This window comes from Salvelinus fontinalis, chromosome 27 (assembly GCF_029448725.1).
Source record: "Salvelinus fontinalis isolate EN_2023a chromosome 27, ASM2944872v1, whole genome shotgun sequence".
In the NCBI taxonomy this organism is placed as follows: domain Eukaryota; kingdom Metazoa; phylum Chordata; class Actinopteri; order Salmoniformes; family Salmonidae; genus Salvelinus; species Salvelinus fontinalis.
Genome location: NC_074691.1, coordinates 266,183 through 292,025, shown reverse-complemented (window position 1 = coordinate 292,025; position 25,843 = coordinate 266,183). Strand labels below are relative to the sequence as shown.

The 25,843-nt window shown below is 41.9% G+C and overlaps 1 protein-coding gene across 1 annotated transcript in view; it reads right to left on the bottom strand.

The window, feature by feature from the left end:
* The window catches only part of LOC129824821 (serine/threonine-protein phosphatase 2A 56 kDa regulatory subunit alpha isoform-like), a 123,945-nt gene that overhangs the window by 56,356 nt on the left and 41,746 nt on the right, over positions 1-25,843 (bottom strand). Inside the window, exon 2 of the mRNA XM_055884324.1 lies at positions 7,098-7,294. Within this exon, the coding sequence (XP_055740299.1) occupies positions 7,098-7,294 (197 nt within the window). The remainder of the gene's footprint in view (positions 1-7,097; positions 7,295-25,843) is intronic.

The window sequence follows — 25,843 nt, the reverse complement described above, 5'->3', positions numbered from 1 at the left end:
CAATACCTTGACTTTGTTGTCCTCAGCCATTTTGCCACAACTTTGGAAGTATGCTTGGGGTCATTGTCCATTTGGAAGACCCATTTGCGACCAAGCTTTAACTTCCTGACTGATGTCTTGAGATGTTGCTTCAATATATGCACATCATTTTACTCCCTCATGATGCCATTTATTTTATGAAGTGCACCAGTCCCTCCTGCAGCAAAGCACCCCCACAACATGATGCTGACACCCCTGTGCTTAACATTTGGGATGGTGTTCTTCAGCTTGCAAGCATCCCTCTTTTTCCTCCAAACATAATGATTGGAGTTTCATCATCATATGTTTCATCAGACCAGAGGACATTCTCCAAAAAGTACAATCTTAGTCCCCATATGCAGCTGCAAACCGTAGTCTGGCTTTTTGATGGCGGTTTTGGAGCAGTGGCTTCTTCCTTGCTGATTGGCCTTTCAGGTTATGTCGACATAGGACTCGTTTTACTGTGGACAAATATACTTTTGTACCCGTTTCCTCCAGCATCTTCACAAGGTCCTTTGCTGTTGTTCTGGGATTGATTTGCACTTTTCACACCAAAGTACGTTCATCTTTAGGATACAGAACGTGTCTCCTTCCTGAGCGGTATGACGGCTGCGTGGTCCCATGGTGTTTATACTTGCGTGCTATTGTTTGTACAGATGAACGTGGTACTTTCAGGCATTTGGAAATTGCTCCCAAGGATGAACTAGACTTGTGGAGGTCTACAATTTTTCTGAGGTCTTGGCTGATTTCTTTTGAATTTCCCATGACGTCAAGCAAAGAGTCACTGAGTTTGAAGGTAGGCCTTGAAATACATCCACAGGTACACCTCCAATTGACTCAAATTATGTCAATTAGCCTATCAGAAGCTTCTAAAGCCATGACATCATTTTCTGGAATTTTCCAAGCTGTTGAAAGGCACAGTCAACTTAGTGTATATAAACTTCTGACCCACTGGAATTGTGATACAGTGAATTATAAGTGAGATAATCTCTCTGTAAACAATTGTTGGATAAATTACTTGTGTCATGCACATAGTAGATGTCCTAACCGACTTGCCAAAACTGTAGTTTGTTAACCTCTTTGGGCTGCAGGGGCAGTATTGAGTAGCCTGGATAAAAGGTGCCCATTTCAAACGGCCTCGTACTCAATTCTTGCTCGTACAATATGCATATTATTATTACTATTGGATAGAAAACACTCTCTAGTTTCTAAAACCGTTTGAATTATATCTGTGAGTAAAACAGAACTCATTTTGCAGCAAACTTCCTGACAGGAAGTGGAAAATCTGAAATCGATGCTTTGTTCTAGGGCCTGCCTATAAATGTGCTTGATATTTATTAGTATACATGCACTTCATACGCCTTCCACTAGATGTCAACAGGCAGTGAGAGAAGAAATGGAGTGTATAACATGATCTGAGGTTGAATAAAAGCTCTTGGCATGACCCCAATTTCCTGTTTTCTGGAACGCGCGAGAAGTGACCTGGTATTGCCTTCTGTAAAGCTGTCGTTATAGACGACTAATAGCTCCGGCTTTGATTTTATTTGATACATGTGACAATATCATCGTAAAGTATGTTTTTTCAATATAGTTTTATACGATTATTGAAATTTTTTCGTTAGGCGTGTTGCTTTGTCTGCGTATGTTCAGGAAGGAGAGCTTCGCGCCACTTTGCTAGCTATCCGTGCTAATTGACTGGAGAAGAGGACATTCTAAATCCAAACAACGATTGTTCTGGACCAAGGACCCCTTGTACAACATTCTGATGGAAGATCATCAAAAGTAGGACCCATTTTATGATGCTATTTCATATATCTGTCGAACATGTTGTACTAGTAGTTTGCGCCCAGATTTTGAGCACTCTCTCGCTATAACTAAGCTGGATGTCGTAATGAAGTTATTTTTTGAATTCTAACACGGCGATTGCATTAAGAACTAGTGTATCTATCATTTCCTATACAACATGTATTTTTTAGTAATGTTTATGAATAGTTATTTGGTCAGAATATGTGAGTGTCAGAAAAATATCCGGACGTTGTGGGAAAAAGATGCTACGTTAGCACAATGTATAACCACTGATTTCAGCTCTAAATATGCACATTTTCGAACAAAACATAAGTGTATGTATAACCTGATGTTATAGGACTGTCATCTGATGAAGCTTATCAAGGTTAGTCAAAAATTATATATCTTTTGCTGGTTTGTTACGATCGCTAACTTTTGCTGCTGGTAAATGGCTTGTGTTTCTGGCTATTGTGGTAAGCTAATATAATGCTATATTGTGTTTTCGCTGGAAAAAACACTTAAGAAATCGGAAATATTGGCTGGAATCACAAGATGCCTGTCTTTCATTTGCTGTACACCATGTATTTTTTCAGAAATGTTTTATGATGAGTATTTAGGTATTTGACGTTGGTGTCTGTAATTACTCTGGCTGCTTCGGTGCTATTTCTGACGGTAGCTGTGATGGTACCTGCAATGTAAAACTGATTTATAGCTCAAATATGCACATTTTTCAAACAAAACATAGATTTATTGAATAACATGTTATAAGACTGTCATCTGATGAAGTTGTTTCTTGGTTAGTTTGGTTGGTTCTTGGTTAGTTAACCTTTCACGAGTATCTACCCCAGGTCCGGGAGCACCCCCCACCCCCCCCCCCCCACACTGAGTAGCATCGCTAGCATAGCGTCACAATTAAATAGTAGCATCTAAATATCATTAAATCACAAGTCCAAGACACCTAATGAAAGATACAGATCTTGTGAATAAAGCCACCATTTCAGATTTTTAAAATGTTTTACAGGGAAGACACAATATGTAAATCTATTAGCTAACCACGTTAGCAAAAGACACCATTTTTCTTTGTCCACCATTTTTTCTCAACACCAGTAGCTATCACCAATTCGGCCAAATAAAGATATTGATAGCCACTAACCAAGAAAAAACCTCATCAGATGACAGTCTGATAACATATTTATGGTATAGGATAGGTTTTGTTAGAAAAATGCGCATATTTCAGGTATAAATCATAGTTTACAATTGCACCCACCATCACAACTCGACTAGAAAAAATACAGAGCAACGTGTATTACCTAATTACTAATCATAAAACATTTCGTAAAAATACACAGCGTACACTAATTGAAAGACACAGATCCTGTGAATACAGACAATATTTCAGATTTTCTAAGTGTCTTACAGCGAAAACACAATAAATCGTTATATTAGCATACCACCTGTGCAAGCATTACCAGAGCATTGATTCTAGCCAAAGAGAGCGATAACGTAAATATCGCCAAAATATATTAATTTTTTCACTAACCTTCTCAGAATTCTTCAGATGACACTCCTGTAACATCATATTACAACATACATTTAGAGTTTGTTCGAAAATGTGCATATTTAGCCACCAAAATCATGGTTAGACAATGACAAAAGTAGCCCAGCTGGTCAGAAAATGTTGTGCGCCATATTAGACAGTGATCTAGTCTTATACATAAATACTCATAAACTTGACTAAAAACGTGCGTTTAACATTTTTCTACAGAACAACGATTTATCATCTTAAATATTTCTTACTATGAGGTGATCTTCCATCAGAATCTTGGGCAATGTATCCTTTATTGGGTCTAATCTTCTTTTGGTCGAAAGATGTCCTCTTGTCTGTCGAAATGCCCACTAACGTTCGACCGGGACCCCGAAACGTGCCCGGCGCTTCAAAGTGCACAACAAAGCAATGCCTCAAAATCGCACTAAACAGATATAAATTGCTATAAAACGGTTCAAATTAACTACCTTATGATGCTGTTAACACCTATAACGAGTAAAAACATGACCGGAGAAATATTACTGGCTAAACTAAAGCTTGGAAGGAGGCGAGTCCAACGTCCTTCGTGCGCCAGGCGCAGGCAGCAAAGGGAAGCTACTTCCGGTATTTGCTGTTTTATACAGCCCCTGATTGCGCAATCGACTCCATTCAAAGCGTCATCACGTACTGACATCCAGGGGAAAACGTAAGAAGTGTCTGTTTCTCCATAGCATTTACACGAACCTCTAAACTGACTCCAGATCAGGGGCCAAGATGTCTGAAATCTGACTCCCTATCATGAAAAGTGCTGTAGATTGAGTTCTGTTTCACTCAGAGACAAAATTCCAACGGCTATAGAAACTAGAGAGTGTTTTCTATCCAATAATAATAATAATATGCATATTGTACGAGCAAGAATTGAGTACTAGGCAGTTTAATCTGTAGAGCAAATTATGCTAATGCGAAACAGCACCCCCTATAGTTGCAAGAAGTTAAGTTGGTTTTGTGCTGTGAAAAATGTCTGTCATTTTTGGATTTGGTAACATAGAGCTAACATAAATATACGTGGTGTTTTCGCTGTAAAACATTTTAAAAATCGGACATGTTGGCTGGATTCACAAGATGTTTATCTTTCATATGCTGTATTGGACTTGTTAATGTGTGAAAGTTAAATATTTCAAAAAAATATATTTTGAATTTCGCGCCCTGCACTTGAAGTGGCTGTCATATTGTGCCCGGCTTCGGGCTTGCAGCCCAAAGAAGTTAACAAGAAATGTGTGGATTGGTTGAAAAATTTGTTAATGACTCCAATCTAAGTGTATGTAAACTTCCGACTTCAACTGTACCCACACACACACTGTACACACACACGTTTTATTAAAACTGTTATGACGATTGTATTTTCATGGTCTTCATCCATAATTGGCGACTACACGGTTATGCAAAAATCGTCACAGCCATCAGCACTCGAGAATGCTCCAGACAGACAAGTCAACCTATCCCTCACAAGAAAGCGTCAGTCAGTCCCCTTGGCTCCGACAGCTAAGGATGTGTTGATCAGTGGTGTAGTGGAGGGTAAACGCAAAGTAAACCGCAGTTTTTGTTGTTGCTACAGTTTACCCACTTTTTGCAGGAAAAATGCATTGAAAGTATTGGGAGCGTTACTTTTTTCATTGCAACCGCTGATCAGAGTTTACCCACCTATTTTTTTTTACCACCAAGTCACTGGTGCTGATTATAACCTATCCATGTGTGTAATGAGCAGTACCCTTGGAAGAGCTTGTGTAATGAGCAGTGCCCTTGGAAGAGCTTGTGTAATGAGCAGTACCCTTGGAAGAGCTTGTGTAATGAGCAGTACCCTTGGAAGAGCTGCTAAGTGAGTTATGGCACACCGTATCCGTGGAGCTGGTGTTCTAAATGCTGTGTGAGTCACTGTGAGGCTGTAGGAGGCTGCGAGCCATCTGAGTGTTCCAGAATGCCTACCTACTACAGGAAGAGACAGTGATACTCCATCCACCATGCGCCACAGTTTAACAGGATGCTTCCCCTTACACAGACACATTATATTACCCAGAAAATAAACTTACGCAACCAAGTCTTACTGGTACAGTCATAGGCATGCCCCGGCCTGTCAGCAAAATAATCAAACTCCATGTGCTCCATCTACCAGGCCTGTTAAAACAAACTGAAAAGGTAGTCTAGTTCGTGGTTGTTTTTTTTAGACCAGCCATTTTGGATTGGTGATAAACACCAACGTGAGGAAAACAACGTGAGGATTGGAAACATCTAGCCAGTCTTGGATCGCTGGTGAGCGGCAAAACAAATCCCTCCAATTCATATGCTGATGAGTCTAACTGGCAGTGGAGATGTTCCTTGCCACAAGAAAAGATGCACAGTTCTAGCACTAAGTGGAAACATCAAACATTTGTTGTTTAATTAATAACTGGTCTACATTTGCTATCCCACACTACTCTGGAATGGGGTGATGATATTCACACGTCTATAAATCTATCATCACAATGTAATTTTTTCATCACCAAGTACTACCTCTACCATCAAATTCTAGCTTGTGAATAACAAGTGCAGAACCTGTTCTCTGTAACCTTAGAATAGCTACACATGCTAATGTGGCTGCCTGTGGCAATGATACACACTAAATGTCAGGGAATGTAGGCCTGATCTTTCAAGATATCAATTTCAGACAGAAAACCCCATAAAAAGACGACGCCTGGGCTGAGAAAAACACCTCTAATCGTGTGACAACTGATGTGTCCTCTCCTTCAGTGTCGAACTAAGCATGTAACTGTTGACAGTCATTGATCTAAAACAATTACTCTGTCTGACACACCTCTCAAATGTGATATATCAAGATCAATTAATAAACTCAAAAGAAACTACTTATGCCCCTCACATCTACAGAGTAAAGCAGTGGATGCCAGAGACGGTAGTTTAAGGTGGTACAAAAAAAGAGACAGCCAGAGGTTTCCTGAATCCTAATGATCGCAAGGAGTGCTGATCTGAAGGAGTGCTGGCAACTGACTGGGGGCGTGCGGGTCGTCCTTCACTGTCTGGTCTGGCAGCGTGGCTAGCGGTGAGGGTTATGACAAGGGCAAAGGGATGAGCGAGGTGATTAAGAGGTCTGGGTAATCTTTGTGTCTCACTGCAGCTGAAGGTGTGTGACGGCTTTAGGGAGAGCTGCCTCTCTCCCAGGTTGCTCAGAGTATAGCGACAGTGCACAGCACGCAACAAAGTTATATCTTAAGGCCCTTTCATTTCACATCTCTAAGAATGACAGCTGCTCCTATTCAAGAACTACTTCCTAATCTTTAGGTTGAAAAACTTGGGTGAATCAGTCCTTTTTCTTTCTAAGAACAATGGCAATCGTTCAAGCCCGGATTAAAATTGCATGTCATGTTTTCAATTACCACTTTCTCTACTTTTTAGTGGCATTCTTAGCAGGATAAAGGTTCTTCCACATCCTATCAAATCTCTCAATCTTGCGTAATCAAACTCATATGCCAGGGACAGTGTGCTTATTTGTTTCACAGAAGTCAAGCAGGACTGGGTGCTGTTGTAGTGTTTTCTGTTATACCATTTTCACAAAATCGTACCGAAACGAACCGCTGTGTCCTGGTTTGGATATTTTCTACACATTGCCCTTTTCCAGCAACTACGAAGGATGAGTAAATGGGCCAGCACCGTACAGCTAGTCCTGGCACAGCTCTGATAGACAGTGTGAAAAGGGATTTTGTGTAAAGACCGCACTCACCATATTAGAGATCTCTGGATAGGCCGTCTCTACCAGGACACCCCTGTTGGTGGAGACATAGTCCACCAGCTCGTTGAGCGTGGCCCGCTTAATCTCCTTGCTCTTCAGGTCGGTGACCGAGTCCATGAAGTCAAACAACATGCAGCACTGCTGGAGCTTCTGGGTGAACAGCTCCTGCTGCTCCGTGGAGGGCGCATCTGGAACCAGAAATGAGATGGAAACAACATTTAGATTTAGGTATGTAACAATCCACCGATATGCATCGGTTCCCGGTTCAAATGTTGAAGATATGAGTGCATCGGTCCGCGATGCCCCAAACCGATCCAAATATAGCACACATTGGTCAGAAAATCTGGTCAAACGTTACGAAAAACTCTAATCTTGTGACAACTGATGTGTCCTCTCCTTCAGTGTCGAACTAAGCATGTAACTGTTGACAGTCATTGATATAAAAGTAATTTTGCATGCAGAACAACCCCAGGCAATATCAAACTAGTCAAACTTAACTGTGCGCATCTTCGTGTGCTGACCCAAGAGAGGTCTATTCCCAATATTGCATATCTGTGCAGTAATATCAGCCTTCAAATGCTTGTAAAATGGCTTGGAAAATATGAGGTATTATTAGTTGAGTGACAACCAATGTAATTTGCTAGGTTATTGTTATTAAATGTGCTGTTGAAAATGTGGTTTTACAGAATAAAAGTAAGCTACAAGAGACAACACTCATCTGGCTATACCTGCTGAGCTTACAATATAAGTTAGTCTTAAGTACAGTGCATTTGGAAAGTATTCAGACCCCTTGACTTTCCACATTTTGTTAAGTTAGCCTTATTCCAAAATGTATTAAAGATTTTTCCTCCCCCTCAAACAGTACCCCTTAATGACAAAGCAAAAAAACATTAAACAACATTTTAGCAAATTTATAAAATAAAAAAACAGAAATACCTTATTTAAATAAGTATTCAGACCCATTGCTATGAGACTGAAAATTGAGCTCAGGTGCATCCTGTTTCCATTGATCATCCTTGAGATGTTTCTACAACTTGATTGGAGTCCACCTGTCGTAAGTTCAATTGACTGGACCTGATTTGGAAAGGCACACAACTGTCTATATAAGGTCCCACAGTGGACAGTGCACCTCAGAGCAAAAACCAAGCCATGAGGTTGAAGAAATTGTCCATAGAGCTCCGAGACAGGATTGTGTTGAGGCACAGATCTGGAGGCTACCAAAAACATTTCTGCAGCATTGAAGGTCCCCAAGAACACAGTGGCCTCCATCACTCTTAAACGGAAGAAGTTTGGAACCACCAATACTCTTCTTAGAGCTGGCCGCCCTGCACATCTGAGCAAATCGGGGGCGAAGTGCCTTGGCCAGGGAGGTGACCAAGAACCCAATCAATAGCCACTCTGACAGAGCTCCAGCTTTCATCTGTGAAGATGGTAGAACCTTCCAGAAGTACAACCATCTATGTAGCACTCTACCAATCAGGTGTTTATGGTAGAGTGGCCAGACAGAAGCCACTCCTCAGTAAAAGGCACCTGACAGCCCGTTTGGAGCTTGCTAAAAATGCACCTTAGGATTCTCAGAACACGAAAACAAGATTCTCTAGTCTGATGAAACCAAGATTGAACACTTTGGCCTTAATGCCAAGCGTAACGTCTGGAGGAAATCTGGCACCATACCTACGGTGAAGCATGGTGGTGGCAGCATCATACTGAGGGGATATTTTTTGGCGGCAGGGACTGGAAGACTAGTCAGGATTGAGGGAAGGTGAACGGAGCAAAGTACAGAGAGATCCTTGATGAAAACCTACTCCAGAGCACTCAGGACCTCAGACTGGGATAAAGGTTCACCTTACAACAGGTCAACAACAATTCCCACACAGCCAAGACAATGCAGGAGTGGCTTCGAGACAAGTCTCAATGTTCTTGAGTGGTCCAGCCAGAGCCCAGACTTGAACACGATCAAACATCTCTGGAGAGACCTGAAAATAGCTGTGCAGCGATGCTCCCCATCCAAACTGACAGAGCTTGAGAAGATCTGCAGAGAAGAAAGGGAGAAACTCCCCAAACACAGGTGTGCCAAGCTTGTAGCGTCATACCCAAGAAGACTCAAGGATGTAATCGCTGCCAAAGGTGCTTCAACAAAGTACTGAGTAAAGGGTCAGAATACTTACGTAAATGTCAAAAAACCTTTTTTTTGCTTTGTCATTATGGGGTAAGTGTGTAGATTGTTGAGGGGGGGGGGGGGGGGGGGGCGACGATACATTTTAGAATAAAGCTGTAACTTAACAAAATGTTGACGAAGTCAAGGTAAAACTTTCCGAATGTATTGTACATAGAGTAGCCAGCCAAAAAGAAAAAGTAGCCAGCAAGGGAGTTCCGGGCTGGGGGGGTCCAGGGGGCATGCCCCTCATGAATTTGGTTTTATTTTTGTGGCCTCTGTTGCATTCGAATGCATTGACTCCATCCAAAATACACAGCAAAATTATTGAATAATTTAATGACTTTACCTCAAGGATTGGTCAAATGAGTTGCGGTATTGAGTAGAAAGACATGACTTCGCTATTAAAATTATTTAAAATCTATGAATTCAGTGCTAATTGTTTTGGATATCATCTAAGCCTCAGAAAATAGTCCTGATCATACAGGCTAAGTAAAATAACCGTTTTTAACATTAATCCTGTCTTCTCTTGAGATTCAAGTCATATTTACAGTTTTACTGCAATATATAAAAAACCACAATGATGTTTGTTCTTCAAATTATGTATTTTATTGGCTTTGCTGCTGTGGGTAAGGAAACCTGTGTGTAATTATTTTATTTTGGTGAACTATCCCTTTAACAGTTTGGCCTGTCAATAACTGTGGGTGGGATTGTCAGGGGAGTGGGCAAGATGTTTGTGAGTGAGAGTTGGTAGGTTTTCAGACCTGTCAATCAATCACTGTGAGTGGGACTTTGAGGGAAGGCGGTAGATTAGTAACCTAGTCAGAAAAACTTACCTAGTCTACTCTTTCAATTTAATTTATTGTGGAAGAAACCTAAGAAAAAAGGTTGCCTTATGTCAAGTAAACATGGATTCCCTGTTGATCAATATAGAATTGCAGGAATTTGCAGGACACCCAGACGCCCAACAAGGTTGTATAAAAGTGGGGGAGCACCCATGAAGACATACAAGTATGATTGAAGAATGAAACACAGAAAGCAGCAGCTGACTACTCCATTGTCAATAGTTCAATGAAATCAGTAGGCCTATATCAATGTCTTTAATAATACCATATTCACATGATAGTGCCTTCAGAAAGTATTAACACCCATTGATTTAAAAGTGGGAATACAATGGATTTGTATTTTTTTTGTCAACAATCTACACAAAATACTCTGATGTCAAACATTGATGAAAAATAAAAATATCCTTAAAAATAAACACAAGACGCAACAATTTCAAAAGATTTTACTGAGTTACAATTCATATATGGAAATCAGTCAATTGAAATGCATTAGGCCCTAATCTATGGATTTCACATGACTGGGAATACAGATATCCATACGTAATAAAAAAAATTGAAATGGGCTTCAGGATCTCGTCACAGTATTTTTGTGCATTCAATAGTTATCAATAAAATGCAATTGTGTTCTTTGTCCGTAGCTTATGCCTGCCCATATCACAAACCCACCGCCACCACGGGGCACTCTGTTCACAACGTTGGCATCACCAAACCGTTCGCCCACGGCTGGATGTACTGCCAAATTCTTTAAAACGATGGAGGTGGCTTATAATAGAAATTAACATTAAATTCTCTGGCAACTGCTCCGGTGGACATTCCTGCAGTCAGCATGCCAATTGAACAATCTCTCAAAACTTGAGACATCTGTGGCATTGTGTTGTGTGACAAAACTGCACATTTTAGAGTGGCCTTATATTGTCTACAGCACAATGTGCACATGTGTAACGATCATGTTGTTTAATCAGCTTCTTGATATGCCACACATGTCAGGTGGATGGATTAATTTGTACACAAAATTGAAGAGAAATAAGCTTTTTGTGAGTATGGAACATTTCTGGGATCTTTTATTTCAGCATGGGACCAACACCTTACATGTTGCGTTTTATTTTCGTTCAGAGTATGTTAATTACATAAGTATTCAACCCCCTGAGTCAATACATGTTAGAATAACCTTTAACAGCGATTACAGCTGTGAGTCTTTCTGGGTAGGTCTCTAAGAGCATCCCAGATCTGGAGTGTACAACATTTGCCCATTATTCTTTTCAACATTCTTTAAGCTCTGTCAGCTAGTATATACCTACTTTTCAAGATGGCAGCAAGAATGTACTTCTCTGATCAGAGTTTGTAGCTGAAACCTGGATTATTTAGGTTTGTTTCATCTGGTTGTGAACACATCAGAGAACAGTGCAATATTGCAAGGAGACATACAAAACAGGTCTGCTGAAGGTTGAGGCCTACTTGGATATACCTGGGCACACCACTTTATAGGTCCTAGTGCTGGCTGGTTTGTGGTCTGTGGTTGGGTTCTGGCTTGCTGCCTATAACCAAAGATGTTATTAACTAACCCAAGCTAGACTATAGCCTGTCGTTTCCAATGGGAGAAAATAAATCATAGTGGGCAGAGCCAAGAACGAGCTAGCGAGAGCCTAGCAGGTTCTAGCAGGTATTTGCATATTTCTGTAAGGGAATGCCTACACTGGGAAGTGCACGTATGCAATAACTAAATTCACCCTTGCACTCCTTCTAAACAACGCAATATTTAGAAACCTTGGCATAGGATAAAGTCTACGAAACTAAGTCCACTGTTCGTAATGGATTTTAGTTTTGGAAACTGTATTAAGATAAAATGTTTCATTGATGAGAACATTTGCAGAATGTCGGCCAAAATCCATCTCGCTCCATCTTCTCCCACTGCCGGCCACTGGGCTTCCCCTCTAACCACCATATCTGGTAGTGAGTGGAAACGCCAACCAGATGCTTCACATTTACACATCCGGTAAAATATCGGTTTCATTGCTCTATTTGTGCTATAACTGCGGCGATCCTACAAACTGTGCGATTCAATCTAACTATCACACTGTGTGGACTGATTGAGTTTAAGCCAATTCCTCGCCAACCTGTTGTATTTGTGTGGATTTTAACTGACTTTTTCCAAAAGGGCGTTTACCAGAGTAAGCAAATTGAGACAGTGGGACCTATCCAGGATACGCTGCAATAAGACCTTTGTCCTTTTTTACTCCTCAGCCTGGCCGTAGTGCCACTGCCTCGCCACCGTGTCGCCACTCTGACTGACCGGCCAGGACTTCCCAGTAGAGACCCCTTCCTAATGAAGTCACCTTTCCCTCATATACACTGTTCCATGTCTCGGCATAAAAAATCTTATTTAACCGGTCTCGTCCCCTTCATCTACACTGATTGAAGTGGATTTAAGAAGTGACATCAATAAGGGATCATACTCTAGCTTTCACCTGGTCAGTCTGTTATGGACAGGGCAAGTGTTCTTAATGTTTTGTACACAGTGTATGTGTTCCTGTATGACTCAGTTGGTAGTTTTTTAAAATTTTGGCAAATTAATAAAACATTTAAAGCTGAAATGGGGTCAATGTAAATAGTCCAGGTGGCCAATTGATGAATTGCTCAGCAGTGTTATGGCTTGGGGGTAGAAGCTGTTAAACCTTTTGGACCTAGACTTGGCGCTCCGGGTACTGCTTGCCGTGAGGTAGCACAGAGAACAGTCTATGACTTGGGTGCCAGGAGTCTTTTACAATTTTTTTGGCCTTCCTCTGACACCGCCTATTACATAGGTCCTGGATGGCAGGAAGCTTGACCACAGCGATGTACTGGGTCGTACGCCCAACCCTCCGCAGCGCCTCGGATGCCGAGCAGTTGCTCTCGATGGTGCAGCTGGAGAACTTGATGATCTGGGGACCCATGACAAATCTTTTCAGTCTCCTAAGGGGGAAAAGGTATTGTCGTACCCTCTTCCCGACTGTCTTGGTGTGTTTGGACCATGATTGTTTGTTGGTGATGTGGACGCCAAAGGAACTTGAAACTCTCAACCCGCTCCACTACAGCCCTGACGATGTGAATGGGGGCGCTTCGACCCTCCTTTTCCGGTATAGTTCATGATCAGCTCCTTTGTCTTGCAGTGAAGTTATAGCTCTGTCTGGACAGAGGCCTCTCTTCCTCGGTGCACACTGTCACTGTGTCCGTTTCCATCTTGTCCAGCTGTGTAGATAACATTTCACGTAAACCCTGTTTCTTGTCTGCATCAAAGTAGCGGTCCTTGTACATAGCATCAAGCATGGTGGCGACACAGTAAAGAGAGAATGCCACCGAATCGCTTGTTCACAGCCTGTGTCGGCAGTTTTGTTGAGCAGGCATTTCAATGTCATGACAGAGGGTATCCCGTTTTCTGCAGGCGCAGTTGATGAGCTTATTTCTCGAGTCAGTCAGAGCTAGCTATTGTGCTCATGTTTCCAAGTTTCAAACATGTTCTCAAATGCCATTGAAATGGCAGCAGCGGTACGACAACCAGCACATTCATCAGCATGCAATACGACTTTCCTCAGTACGAAATCCTCGACGACCCACTGTGCTGTCAGATTCAGCATGCTCATGTGGCTGATATTGCTGGTCCAAATGTCAGTCGTGAAGCTAATAGCAGTGACGCTATTACTGTGTAACTCCGGTAAGGCAACATCTGAAAAATAGCGCACTTGGTAGTGTGTACCGGTGCTCGACCAGTCGGCGAAAGCCAACATCACCCACGACAGAGAACGATTGATTTTCAAGGGCAATGAATTCCATTATCTTGGCGTCGCCTTTGAGTTGTGGGCTAGGTTAGGAATGCTGTGTTGCACGTGTAGTGCAACATTTTACGTGGTGCCACGGGGGGTATTTGTCTGTAATAAAGTCCTTTTGTGGGTAAAAACTCATTATGATTGGCTGAGCCTGGCTCCCCAGTGGGTAGAGCCGGGCTCCCAAGTGGGTGAGCAATATGCCCACCCATGACTCCGCCCCTTCAGTCACAGTCATGTGAAATCCATAGATTATGGACTTATATATTTAAATTGACTGATTTCCTTCTATGCACTGTAACTCAGTAAAATCTTTGAAATTGTAGCATTTTTTGTTCAGTATAGTTTATCAACATTATAAGCACAGCAATGTGCACAAGGCAGTAGGCTACGCATAAATGTTTTTTTCCCATAATGCAATTAGCGAGGAACACCGTTGTCGAAAGGGCATCGCACATGCAAGCGGTTTCATGTGATTTCCCTTCGAAATTTAGAAAGAGAGGAGATCTAATAGACTACTTTGAAGCAAGGTAAGAAATGTCTCATATGTATTAAACGTTCAGGTGCCTCCAGCTCATTGCAAAGTGATGTGTGATGCGCTGATGAAGCCTGCCGTCCGTTTCCTTTTGAGATGCTGCAGGAGCAGCAGCTCTCACGCTGTCTGACAGAGTTTCCGCTCAAAGGCTCTGTATCTGTATGCTGTACGCATGTGATAAGATACATAACTTGTGTTTCCTTCAATGAGAATAGGCTAAAAAGCATTATTTCGCAATGGGATTTTTTCTTCTCCAACAATTGGCCGGCACCAATTTTATTTATCAGCTTTTTAAAACAATTCAGACCAAAAGCCAGCTATTACTGGCAAATAGAAACCCTGACAGTCGTCTTTCCTAACTGAGTTGAATGGCTTTTATAAGAGAAAACTCAGCATGGATCAACAACATTGTAGTTACTCCACAATACTAACCGAATTGACAGAGTGAAAAGAAGGAAGCCTGACCAGAATATTTTTTTTTACAAAACATGCATCCTATGTGCAACGTACTGCAAAAAATGTGGCAAAGCAATTACATTTTTGTCCTGAATACAAAGTGTTATGTTTGGGGCAAATCCAACACATTACTGAGTACCACACTCCATACTTTCAAGCATAGTGGTGGCTGCATCACGTTATGGGTATGCTTCTAATCGTTAAGGACTGGGGAGTTTTTCTGGATAAAAAAAGAAAACGGAATGGAGCTAAGCACAGGCAAAATCCTAGAAGATTTCAGCAGGACAAAAACCTAAAACACAAGGCCAAATCTACACTGGAGTTGCTTACCAAGAAGACAATGAATGTTCCCGAGTGGCCAAGTTACAGTTTTGTCTTAAATCTGCTTGAAAATCTATGGCAAGAACTGAAAATAGTTCTCTAACAATGATCAACAACCAATTTGACAGAACTTGAAGAATTTTTAAAATAATAAATGGCCAAATGTTGCGCAATCCATGTGTGGAAATCTTAGACTTACCCAGAAAGACTCACTGCCAAAGATGTTTCTAAGGTGTTGACTCAGCGGGTTGAATACTTATCAAGATAATGTTTTAAATTTTTCATAAATGTTTTACAAATGTTAGAATTTTTCTTCCACTTTGTCAATAGAGTATGTTGTGTAGATCGATGACAAAGAAATGACAATTAAACCCATTTTAATCCAACTTTGTAACAACAAAATGTGGAAAAAGTCATGGGGTGAAAATATTTTGTGAATGTACTGTTTATCATTCACTCTCACACACAGAGAGAGAAAGAGAAGTCAGCTCAGAGGCCCTGCCCATGAGCGCCATCGGCAGCAGATTTTAATTTAGAATGGAAAATTAATGTGTTTATTTAACAAATGTTAGTGCATTCAATCATATCGATTCGTTCCTCTAATAAACTGGAATCGCACCAAAATGTTTCAAACTAAAACGTATCGTTCCTGTATTGGAGCCAATGTACGTAGATGCGTACCAAATAGGCCTAGTCTTGAAAGGGAAAGAGGCACATCCCTATTTAGTGTACATTCTCATTTGGCTTAAAGCTAGAATCCTTAACTGAAACAAAGCAGCCTCCCTGCCTCGGTTTTGGTAAAAAGCTGAGCGACGGGCCTGGAGAAATGTAACCACTCAAAATTATAGACAGAGCTATGGATGCATGGATTAACCATCCATGACATCAACATTAGCGTTTTAACCATGTTTTGAGGCTATACAGTGTTTATTTACATTGTTTACTAACATTGGAGTAAAACAAGCTCATATTTCGAGTTCTGATCGGTTACGACAGTTGAACTAAGCTCATGGGGCATTTATAAGTTATAGTCTTCGAGAAGTCCAAAAATGTGGCAACTAAGGATTCTAGCTTTAAACCATTGCATGGTAAAACTGTACAACCATTAGGCTTGGATGGTATACCATAAATGGGGGTATTTGGAAATAGCCACAGGATGCTTCTTCAATACCGCCAACAATTGAAATTTGAATATTTGTAGCTACTTTTTAAGTAAATACCTGCAGGCAACTTGTGTAATACGTTAGGAGATAAACACTGTTTTCTTCATTTCACCTGTCACATAATTTTCATTATGAATCTTACTGGTGGTACCCAGTCACGTGGTGTTTGTTTACAAGCACACAACGACGAGAGACCAGAGCCTTGTGAGTCACTCGCTGCTATGCAGCACGCACCAGATGATCTAGTTACAGTATGGAATTCACAACTAAACGTTTGCCAGTTACAATTCGTATAACTGTCAAATGAACTGTCTAAAATGTGCTAAACGCTCTTCAGTTGTGCATTTGGTTTGCTAATTTAGTAGCTCGTTAGCTATCTAGCTAATTGGTTAGCTTCTTCCAAAATCAAGTTTGCTTAGCAACAACAGAGAACCCCCTCCTGGATCAAGAGCCTTGCTGTCTAATATTTGTTGTGTGTGCACAGCAAACTGTTAGCAGCTTTTGAGTTACTTATATAACTTTATGAGCTGGGATGTCTGTCCTACAAATATTTTGCAATGTAAAGTGTTCGCATTGCAGTCTTTAGCATTGTCTATGGGATTTTACATGTACTTGTCAGCATTGCTAACCTTCGGATTACAGATAATTTTTTTGTTGTTGTAAAAAGCACCCCTTGTGTTCAGTGCCAGCATTACCAAATATCCCAGTACGGCACAAGGTCGATATAAAGGTATGACAATCTGGATACTGCCCAAGCTTAACAACCATTGCATGGCATTGGTGTCAACAAAAGCTTGCCTGGTTAGTCGCCTAAACAAGATTACCTACAAATTGTGTAGTTAACTGCCAAGGCAGCCTAACTGAATGCAACTTGGAAAACACCCATCATGACTTAAGTAAAAAAAAAAGTATACAAAATTCATAGGCAAATTGCTATGGTGGAAGTCGATACTGATTGAAATAAACTTAACAGTACACAGAGGCTTCAATCCACATCCTCAGTGCAAGGCCAAACAGACATTTGCTGAATGATGAAAAGTTTACAGGTATTGGCAAGGTCTTGATAAAGTTCATACTGTGCTGCTGACGTGCATTGTGACAGGGAACAGAACAGTACATTGTGATAGAATAGTTGCAGTTGAGAGTTTAGCTAATGGAGGGGGAAAAATCCTAATGGAACCTTTTAGTAGGTTTCAGTAAAGTAAACACCTCGGATCATAATAGGCCTACTGCTTACACAGCCTGTGAAAACAGAGAAGTGAGGACTATAATTTACATTAAACACAAGCAAGGACACAGAGATACCATTTTTAAAAATCACATCAAGTCAGTGTTGTTCCAATCGACAGGCTTTACATATACAACTCAATATACGTACTTTGGCCGTGCATAGGGCTGTGGCGGTCATGACATTTTGTCAGATGGTAATTGTCATGCAAATGACTGCCGGTCTCACCGAAACTGACCATTAATTAACATAAACATGTTGAGCGAGCCTTTGGAACACCTACATTTTAAAAAGTCAAATAAATCCATGTAACATAGCCAACCCAATAAAATACATTTATTTAGTTGTAATCGGCCTCGAAAGCTGGGAATGTCTTAGAAATATCGCTAACCCACAACACATATCTAATCAATGGAAAATACAAATGGCAGAATTAAAAGTGAACTCATCACTTTGTCCTCGTCTTTCAGATTTTTCAAATTCAAATCATGATGTTTTTAGAAAGTGATGAGGGACAATAGAGAGCTGAGTAGCAGGCCACTAGTAAGGGCCATTAGCAAGTTTGGTAGGCTACCCATCAGCGCAGTTTTGGATTGGGATTTCAGCTCTCTATTTGACCGCGGTCATGACTCGTGACAACCGGTGTGGCGGTAATACAGTCACCGCAATAGCCCTAGCCGTGCAGAACCAAGAGACAGCTCAATCACTCTAGGCCTTTATCAGAACGCCATTTATGGATTAGACAGTGAGTGTGTGCAGGGTTATTAGAGCTGTCAAACCTGACTCCGGCCAGGCTATAAACAGCACTTTGGCAGACGCCCAGAAACACAATGACAGAACAGTACAACGTAGGGCTAGCCTAGCCTAGCAGCAGGGCCATGTCTCTTAACTCATACCGGGAGGAAGCAGCCTTGATTTATGGCCACTTACAAACCCAACACCTAAAGGTTATGAGGTTGTGCTAACACAGACTCCTATGTAAACCGCATGTCATCTCAAATCAAGTGTATCAGCTACAGAAGGCATGTGAGTGGTGAATGATGGGGGTAGTACCCTCCCCCACCACCTGATCTGACAGACTGAACACCAATCTGAAACCAGGGCTACCCAAAGCTCGAACTCTTCCCAAGGAAGTACACTACATGGACAAAAGTATATGTGCTCGTCAAACATCTCATTCCAAAATCATGGGCATTAATATGGAGTTTATTCCCCCCTTTGCTGCTATAACAGCCTCCACTCTTCTGGGAAGGCTTTCCACTAGATGTTGGAACATTGCTGCGAGGACATGCTTCCATTCATCTACAAGAGCTTTAGCGAGGTCGGGCACTGATGAGGAGCGATTACGCCTGGCTCATAGTCGGCGTTCCAATTCAGCCCAAAAGTGTTCGATGGGTTTGAGGCCAGGGCTTTGTGTTGGCCAGTCAAGCTGTTCCACACCGATCTTGACAGACCATTTCTGTATAAACCTCGCTTTGTGCATGGGGGCATTGTCATGCGGAAACAGGAAAGGGCCTTCCCCAAACTGTTGCCACAAAGCTGAAAGCACAGAATCGTCTAGAAAGTCATTGTATGCTGCGGCATTAAGATTTCCATTCACTGGAACTGAGGGGCCTAGCCCGAACCATAAAAAACAGCCAGAGACAATTATTCTTCTTCCACCAAACTTTACAGCTGGCACTATGCATTCAGGCAGGTAGCGTTCTCCTGGCATCTGACAAACCCAGATTTGTCCGTCCGACTGCAGATGGCGAAGCGTGATTCTTCACTCCAGAGAACGCATTTCCACTGCTCCAGACTCCAATGGTGGCGAGCTTTACACCACTCCACCATGGCATTGTGCATGGTGATCTTAGGCTTGTGTGCAGCTGCTCGGCCATGGAAGCCCATTTCATGAAGCTCCTAACGAACAGTGATTGTGCTGACGCTGCTTCCAGAAGCAGTTTGCAACGTGGTATTGAGTGTTGCAACCGAGGACAGACGATTTTTAAACGCTACGCGCTTCAGCATTTAGCATTCCGGTACTGTGAGCTTGTGTGGCCTACCAATTTGCAGCTGAGCCGTTGTTGCTCACTTTAGAATAACAGCACTTATAGTTGACCGGGGCAGCTCTAGCAGTGCAAAAAACTTTGACAAACTGACTTGTTGGTAAGGCATCCTATGACGTTGCCACGTTGAAGGTCACTGAGCTCTTCTGTACGGACCATTCTACTGCCAATGTTTGTCTATGGAGATTGCATGGCTGTGCGCGCAATTTTATACACCAATCAGCAATGGCTGAAATAGCCGAATCCTCTAATTTGAAAGGCTGTCCACATACTTTTGTATGTGTATATGTTTGTGGTTGTTCTAGTTCTAGATTCGGAGATGTCCATACGTTGTGTTTCAAAGCAATGCTGTAGTAGAGTAATGAATAGTGACAGTGCCATGTTGAGAACATGCTCAACTCATTCAGGCCTGTTAGTGACGGGCTGGCTGAACCACACAGCACTCCCGACGTTGTTGTGGATGATGGGCTCGATCAGAGCGAGCGAGAAAGAGGCAGACACTACTGAGCATGATGCCTGCCATAACGGAAACAGCCCTTAGTCTGGAAAGTCTTCCTTTTTCCACCCCAGGCAAAATCTCTCTTTCAGATGGCTATTAAGCTATCATTACATTTTCCTTACATGCTGAAATGTGCTTGTATCAAAACTGAAGTGCACAAAGGAAAATCACTTGTGACAACTGACCCCTGGATATTGTATTACCTATAATTCCATGTCAAACTTGAGATCATATAAAACAATCCCTTTAGTTGACAGAAACATGAGGGTTGGCAATTTACTTTTACCAAAACTGGTTAGGCAACAAAGTCAACAAAGCAATCTCAGGGACTAACAAAGAAAAAATAATAGCTAGGTCTAGGCCTATAGATTCTCTCTATGACCAAAATCGAACAGGTGAGTGTCATGTTTTAACTCAAAATAGCATTGTGTTCACTGTTGAAACTGTTCTGTTCATTTAAAAAAAAAAGGGAGGCCTGAAAACAGGCACATACTACCATAACATGGACTTGTGTACAAGGCCTTGCCAAATCCACTTTACCAACGGCTCGTTAAAACATTAACTATGCTGGCTGCAGTCATGCACAAGACTCCATCAACAGAGCATTTTCCTTTCATTTCTGATGCTCACACAGGAGACATGAAATCCTTGATCCTCCTGTCCACAAGGGAAAGTCTTGATTTCATGACTGACTTCCAATTGTATATTTCTCTAATACTGCAGAAAGACATCAAGGGTGGGCTATGTTTGTATTAAAAACAACCTAGAGAATGTCAAGACACAGGCAAACACTTTATTTTTCTTCCAAATAGTACAAGCATTAGGGTCTAAATCTGAAAAGCATCCTTTTCTATAAACCCACTTCTACCATGTGTTTTCACGTTCCTCAATTAGCGTGTCCTTACTGTGAAGGCCTAGATGAATTCTTATGTACGTTACAAAGGACAAGCTGTTCCTAGATGCGCATCTCGCGCCCCGGATCTGTGCTCTGCACTGGTCATTTTCTTCTCAGCTCGGTCTGTACTGTACACAGCAAATGTGGCAAAGTGTTTCACGCAGGGCACACACAGCTGGCATGTGACTAACTGAAACCCTCACACCGCCAATTCACCAAGACGATTTATAGTATAGTGCCGATGAATGCAGTTGATTAATGTGTGTATGCTGTGTGTGTATATGTGTGCGTATATTAACACACACACACCTCGGGTCGGGTTAGATGCGGAAGACACATTTTAGTTGAAGGCATTCAGTTGTACAACTGACTAGGTATCCCCCTTTCATGTACATACTGTACACGCCCTCTACTTTCACATGAAAACTCGAACACATACGCACATTACATCCACTGCTGGAGGGTTAGAGTTGGTACAAGCGAGGAGGTTTACGATGATGCCACAGAGACAGCGAGATGGGGGCAGTTTCTCATTGAGAGATGACACATTTCTGAATTATGTCACCCAAACAGACATGGCCTGAAACAGAGGCCGGGGCACAGAGGAAATGCACAGGCGGCAGCACCAAAACGTTCCACAGGAATTCCTTCCGAGTTTCGCAACTAGTAAAAATGTGCCCGTTGGCGAGGAGGGACGGAGGTGTGACGCATCAGAACAGGGTTGGGCCGATTGGCTGTTGCTGTGCAGACAAAGGGAGGTGGGGCGCATCATTAGCAGGCTATCTGTAGGACTGCATTTGTTCCAGTTCAATCAAAATCCCTGGAGACAAACTTTAGCCGAATGCATGCTAACTACATGGACTCAGAATGTGGAGTCTGTTATATCTCGCTATGAGAGAAGCTCAGGAAAGGGGAGGCTCACTTGACATTAAGGCTATTACACAGTTGAGGCATTTTGGTTTGTTGTGCCTTGCTGAATGACTCCAAGGTCTTGTCACATCATCCACGGCAGGTAGCCTAGTGGTTAGAGTGAAAGGTTGCTGGATCGAATGCCTGAGCTGACAAGGTAAAAATCTGTCGTTCTGCCACTGTTCCCTCCAGGTTCCCCCCATCATTGTGAATAAGAATTTGTTCTTAACTGACTTGCCTTGTTAAATAAAGGTTCAATCATTTTTTATTTTTAAAAAGCCATAATTCTGTGCTTCAACACACAGAGTGGCCCTGAGAGGATTGGGTTCTATACTCCAGAAGGTCCTGTCAGAAACCAAACTGGAACAGGCAGGCAAGCAAAGGCCTGTTCCAGAGTGGATTGGACCATCATGCATCAGGCGTGATTGTGTTGTGGGTTAGCGGGTCTTACATAAGAGCCATTCTCCCCCCTGTCTTTCTCTTTTCCTGTATAGCGGGGATCCTTATCCTGTGCTGCTGCTCACACCTCACATTCCTACTCTGTGAGCAATGGTAAGAGTCTGCTGCAAGTTGTAGTGAAGGGCCTGTCTGGGCTTCTTCGCTGCGGGGAGGGGAGCTTTGGATTCCAGCCTTTATGTGGTGGGTGGGGTAACTGCTGCTGACGTTGTCACCAGCACCCTGTAAGGGTTAGATGAAGGAGTGCATTCCCTGGCCAACACGCTGGGGAAACGAGAGCTAGTCGAATCCAAACCCCAGCCCCCCTAAGCACCTCTGGCATAGTGTGATCTAGGTGCACTTAGAGAGGTAGAGTTCCCTACTCCTTAGCTTCTTCTTGTGTATCTCTAGGTGTGTTCGACTTACTTCCTCTAGCTGCATTGTCCCACCTTGACATGGCCAACAGATAGACTACACAGTAAAACATTGAAACAATTTGTTTTCCTATTTTTCTCTACCTTCGATTTTTCCCTCACTAGAACCAGGATTGTTTTTGACCACCCTATACAGTAGCTATGCTAGCCAGTCATCATCATTACCACTGTGCCTGGAGCAAATAAATCATAGTAGGCCTAATTTAGCCTTTAGGACAAGAGAATGGTCCCCTTTCCTTTGTATATCTTTATGCTTGTTCTCTAACTTCATCTTCTGCATGTCTTACCTAGACAAGGCAAACAGAGAAACTCTCCAGTTAAACATTAAAACATGGTTTGTTTTCATTTGTCACTCCCTGTGATTTGTCTTAATTATTCAGAGTTTTTCTGACCAGACAATGAAAACTTTAGACCCTATAAAGTAGTTACAGTAGCTAGGCTAGCTATTTATCGCCATAAGTACTGTGCCTTAGCAAATAAATCCTATCAAAGTAAATCTACACTAAATCAATTGTGCCAAGAGAACAGTGTACATTTTCACTGTAAGCTGTCTGAAGGAGACGCAGATTGACAAGTGGGAAGGAGTCGTATCTAGCCTTCTGAAAGCAGCAGAGATGGCTGGGCCTGGGACATGGAGATACATCTCCCCATCAGATGCTATTTTTGCCCTCTTGAAAAACTAAAAAGATATTGTTGCACATGTTCCCCGGGGGGCTTTACAAGAAAGAAAGGAACTATTCCAACTGGCATGACTAGGCTCATCACAGACAGCTAGGGATGAGAACGCTGGCATTTTGTCTTGGGGGTCCGGGGGTCCGGATAGTTTTTATGTAGAAGGACTGAGAAGCTCATATCTAGTGACTTTTCAAAAGGACATGTTATTCCAAAATGAATGAAAACAATTATATAAAATATTATTTCCACCTCCAGAAATGAGCACAATAACATATTGTTAAAATTATTCGTGACAACTATTTTAACCATTTGGACCATGCATATAGCCTATCTGCATTTACCCTGTTGGGCTAATCATTAGCTAGATCCCAAATGTGATCTTGTAGCTCCTTACATACATATAACCCATATACGGGTTCAAAAAAGCAGATTTAGACACTGATAAGTGGCGCAGTGGCTGTACAGTAACATGCTATACATGACATCAGAACTCAAGGTCTCCGCTTCATAGTGCAGTATTGGTTTTGTCTGACAATAGCTCTGAACTTGAACCCCCATCCCCTCCCACTAATTGGGCAACTTTGGCAAATGTTTTGTGAGGGAAATGCGGTAAATAAAGAGGACTTAATGTATTTTGAAAGATGAGACGTTGAGGATTATTATAAATAGGGATGCACGATATATCGGTGAACATATCGGAATCGGCTGATATCAGCAAAAAATTGGGCCGATGTCTAGTTTAACACCGATGTGCAAAACCAATGTCAAAGCTGATGTGCATACCTATATAACGTAGGTACATGCCGTAATGACGCCACGTAAAGTTTTGCGCTACACGTGCAACACAGCATTCCTAACCTAGCCCACAATGTCTGCTATGTGGATCGAACAGTCAACAAGTCCAGCAGTCATTTGAAAGAGTAAAAACATTTCAGCGAGACAACTAAAAAGGCAAAATCCATTAAAGCCAAGATGGAATTCATTGCCCTTGACAATCAACCGTTCTCTGTCGTGGGTGATGTTGGCTTTCGCCGACTGGACGAACACCGGTACACACTACCAAGTGCGCTATTTTTCAGATGTTGCCCTACCGGAGTTACAGTAATTGCGTCACTGCTATTAGATTCACGACATACACGCTATGGAACGCCGTTTGGGTCTTTTTCATGTCCAAAAAGATACAGTAGCACTGTCAAAGCTGTACAAAAAGTCTGCAAACAAGCAAACACCGGCCACGAACAATGTGTTACAATACCGCGTCGCTAATAAGGCCTCATTTGTTCAACCGCAACTTCTGGGGTAGCTAGCTTTAGCTTGGTACATAAGCTAGCACCAATACAACCAGTCTGAAAACAATGACCAGTAGAAACTGCAGTCATTTTCATTATTCTTTGCAATGATTTAGGAATCCTTGTGAGTAAGTATTAGCTAGGTAGCCACTTGTTTGTTCACCTATTGAAATTGAACTTCAGTTCATGAAAATAAATAGTTAGCCAGCTACTTAACCCTGTTGCCCAAAGCTAACGTTATAAGCAGCCAGCTAGCAGTCATCTGGCTAGTGAGGCTCGACCGGACCGGGTTATGTGTTGTGAACCTAGCCACAATAAGGATTAGGCACCATAGTGGAATTGGTGGTTTGCCTTCAAAATAAAAGTAAGTCATTGACAGTGATGGAAATTAATACAAATAGTAGAATTATGCCATACTTTTATTTTGGTCCCGTGTGGCTCAGTTGGTAGAGCATGGCGCTTGCAACGCCAGGGTTGTGGGTTAATTTCCCACGGGGGGACCAGGGTTCAATTCCCACGGGGGGACCAGGATGAATATGTATGAACTTTCCAATTTGTAAGTCGCTCTGGATAAGAGCGTCTGCTAAATGACTTAAATGTAAAATGTAAATGTAACTGCAAAGTCCACTATTGTGGCAAATCCTTATTGCGGCTAGCTTCAGATATATGGGTCCGACCACCATTAATCAAATAAAAACTTATATGAATTACGGTTATTTTAGATGACACCTAGCTATATAGTTAGCTTGCTAACTATAGCTACTGAAACAGATTGTTTGCATCCATAAGCTAGCTCACCTTTTTTTTATGACCAGCACTGTAGGTGCGCGAGACAACTTTACCAGCATCATAGCATACGTATCGATGAATCGTTGTGACATGAAACACAATATGTAATAACAATGTAAAAAATGTATGAACGCGTTAAATTATTACGTGATGTGCAGTCATATTCGGGTCCTGACTGGTCAACAAGCTTATTTGACACGTCAAATAGTGTTATCTACTGGTCATTGTTTTATTTTTTGACACGTCAAATAGTGTTATCTATTG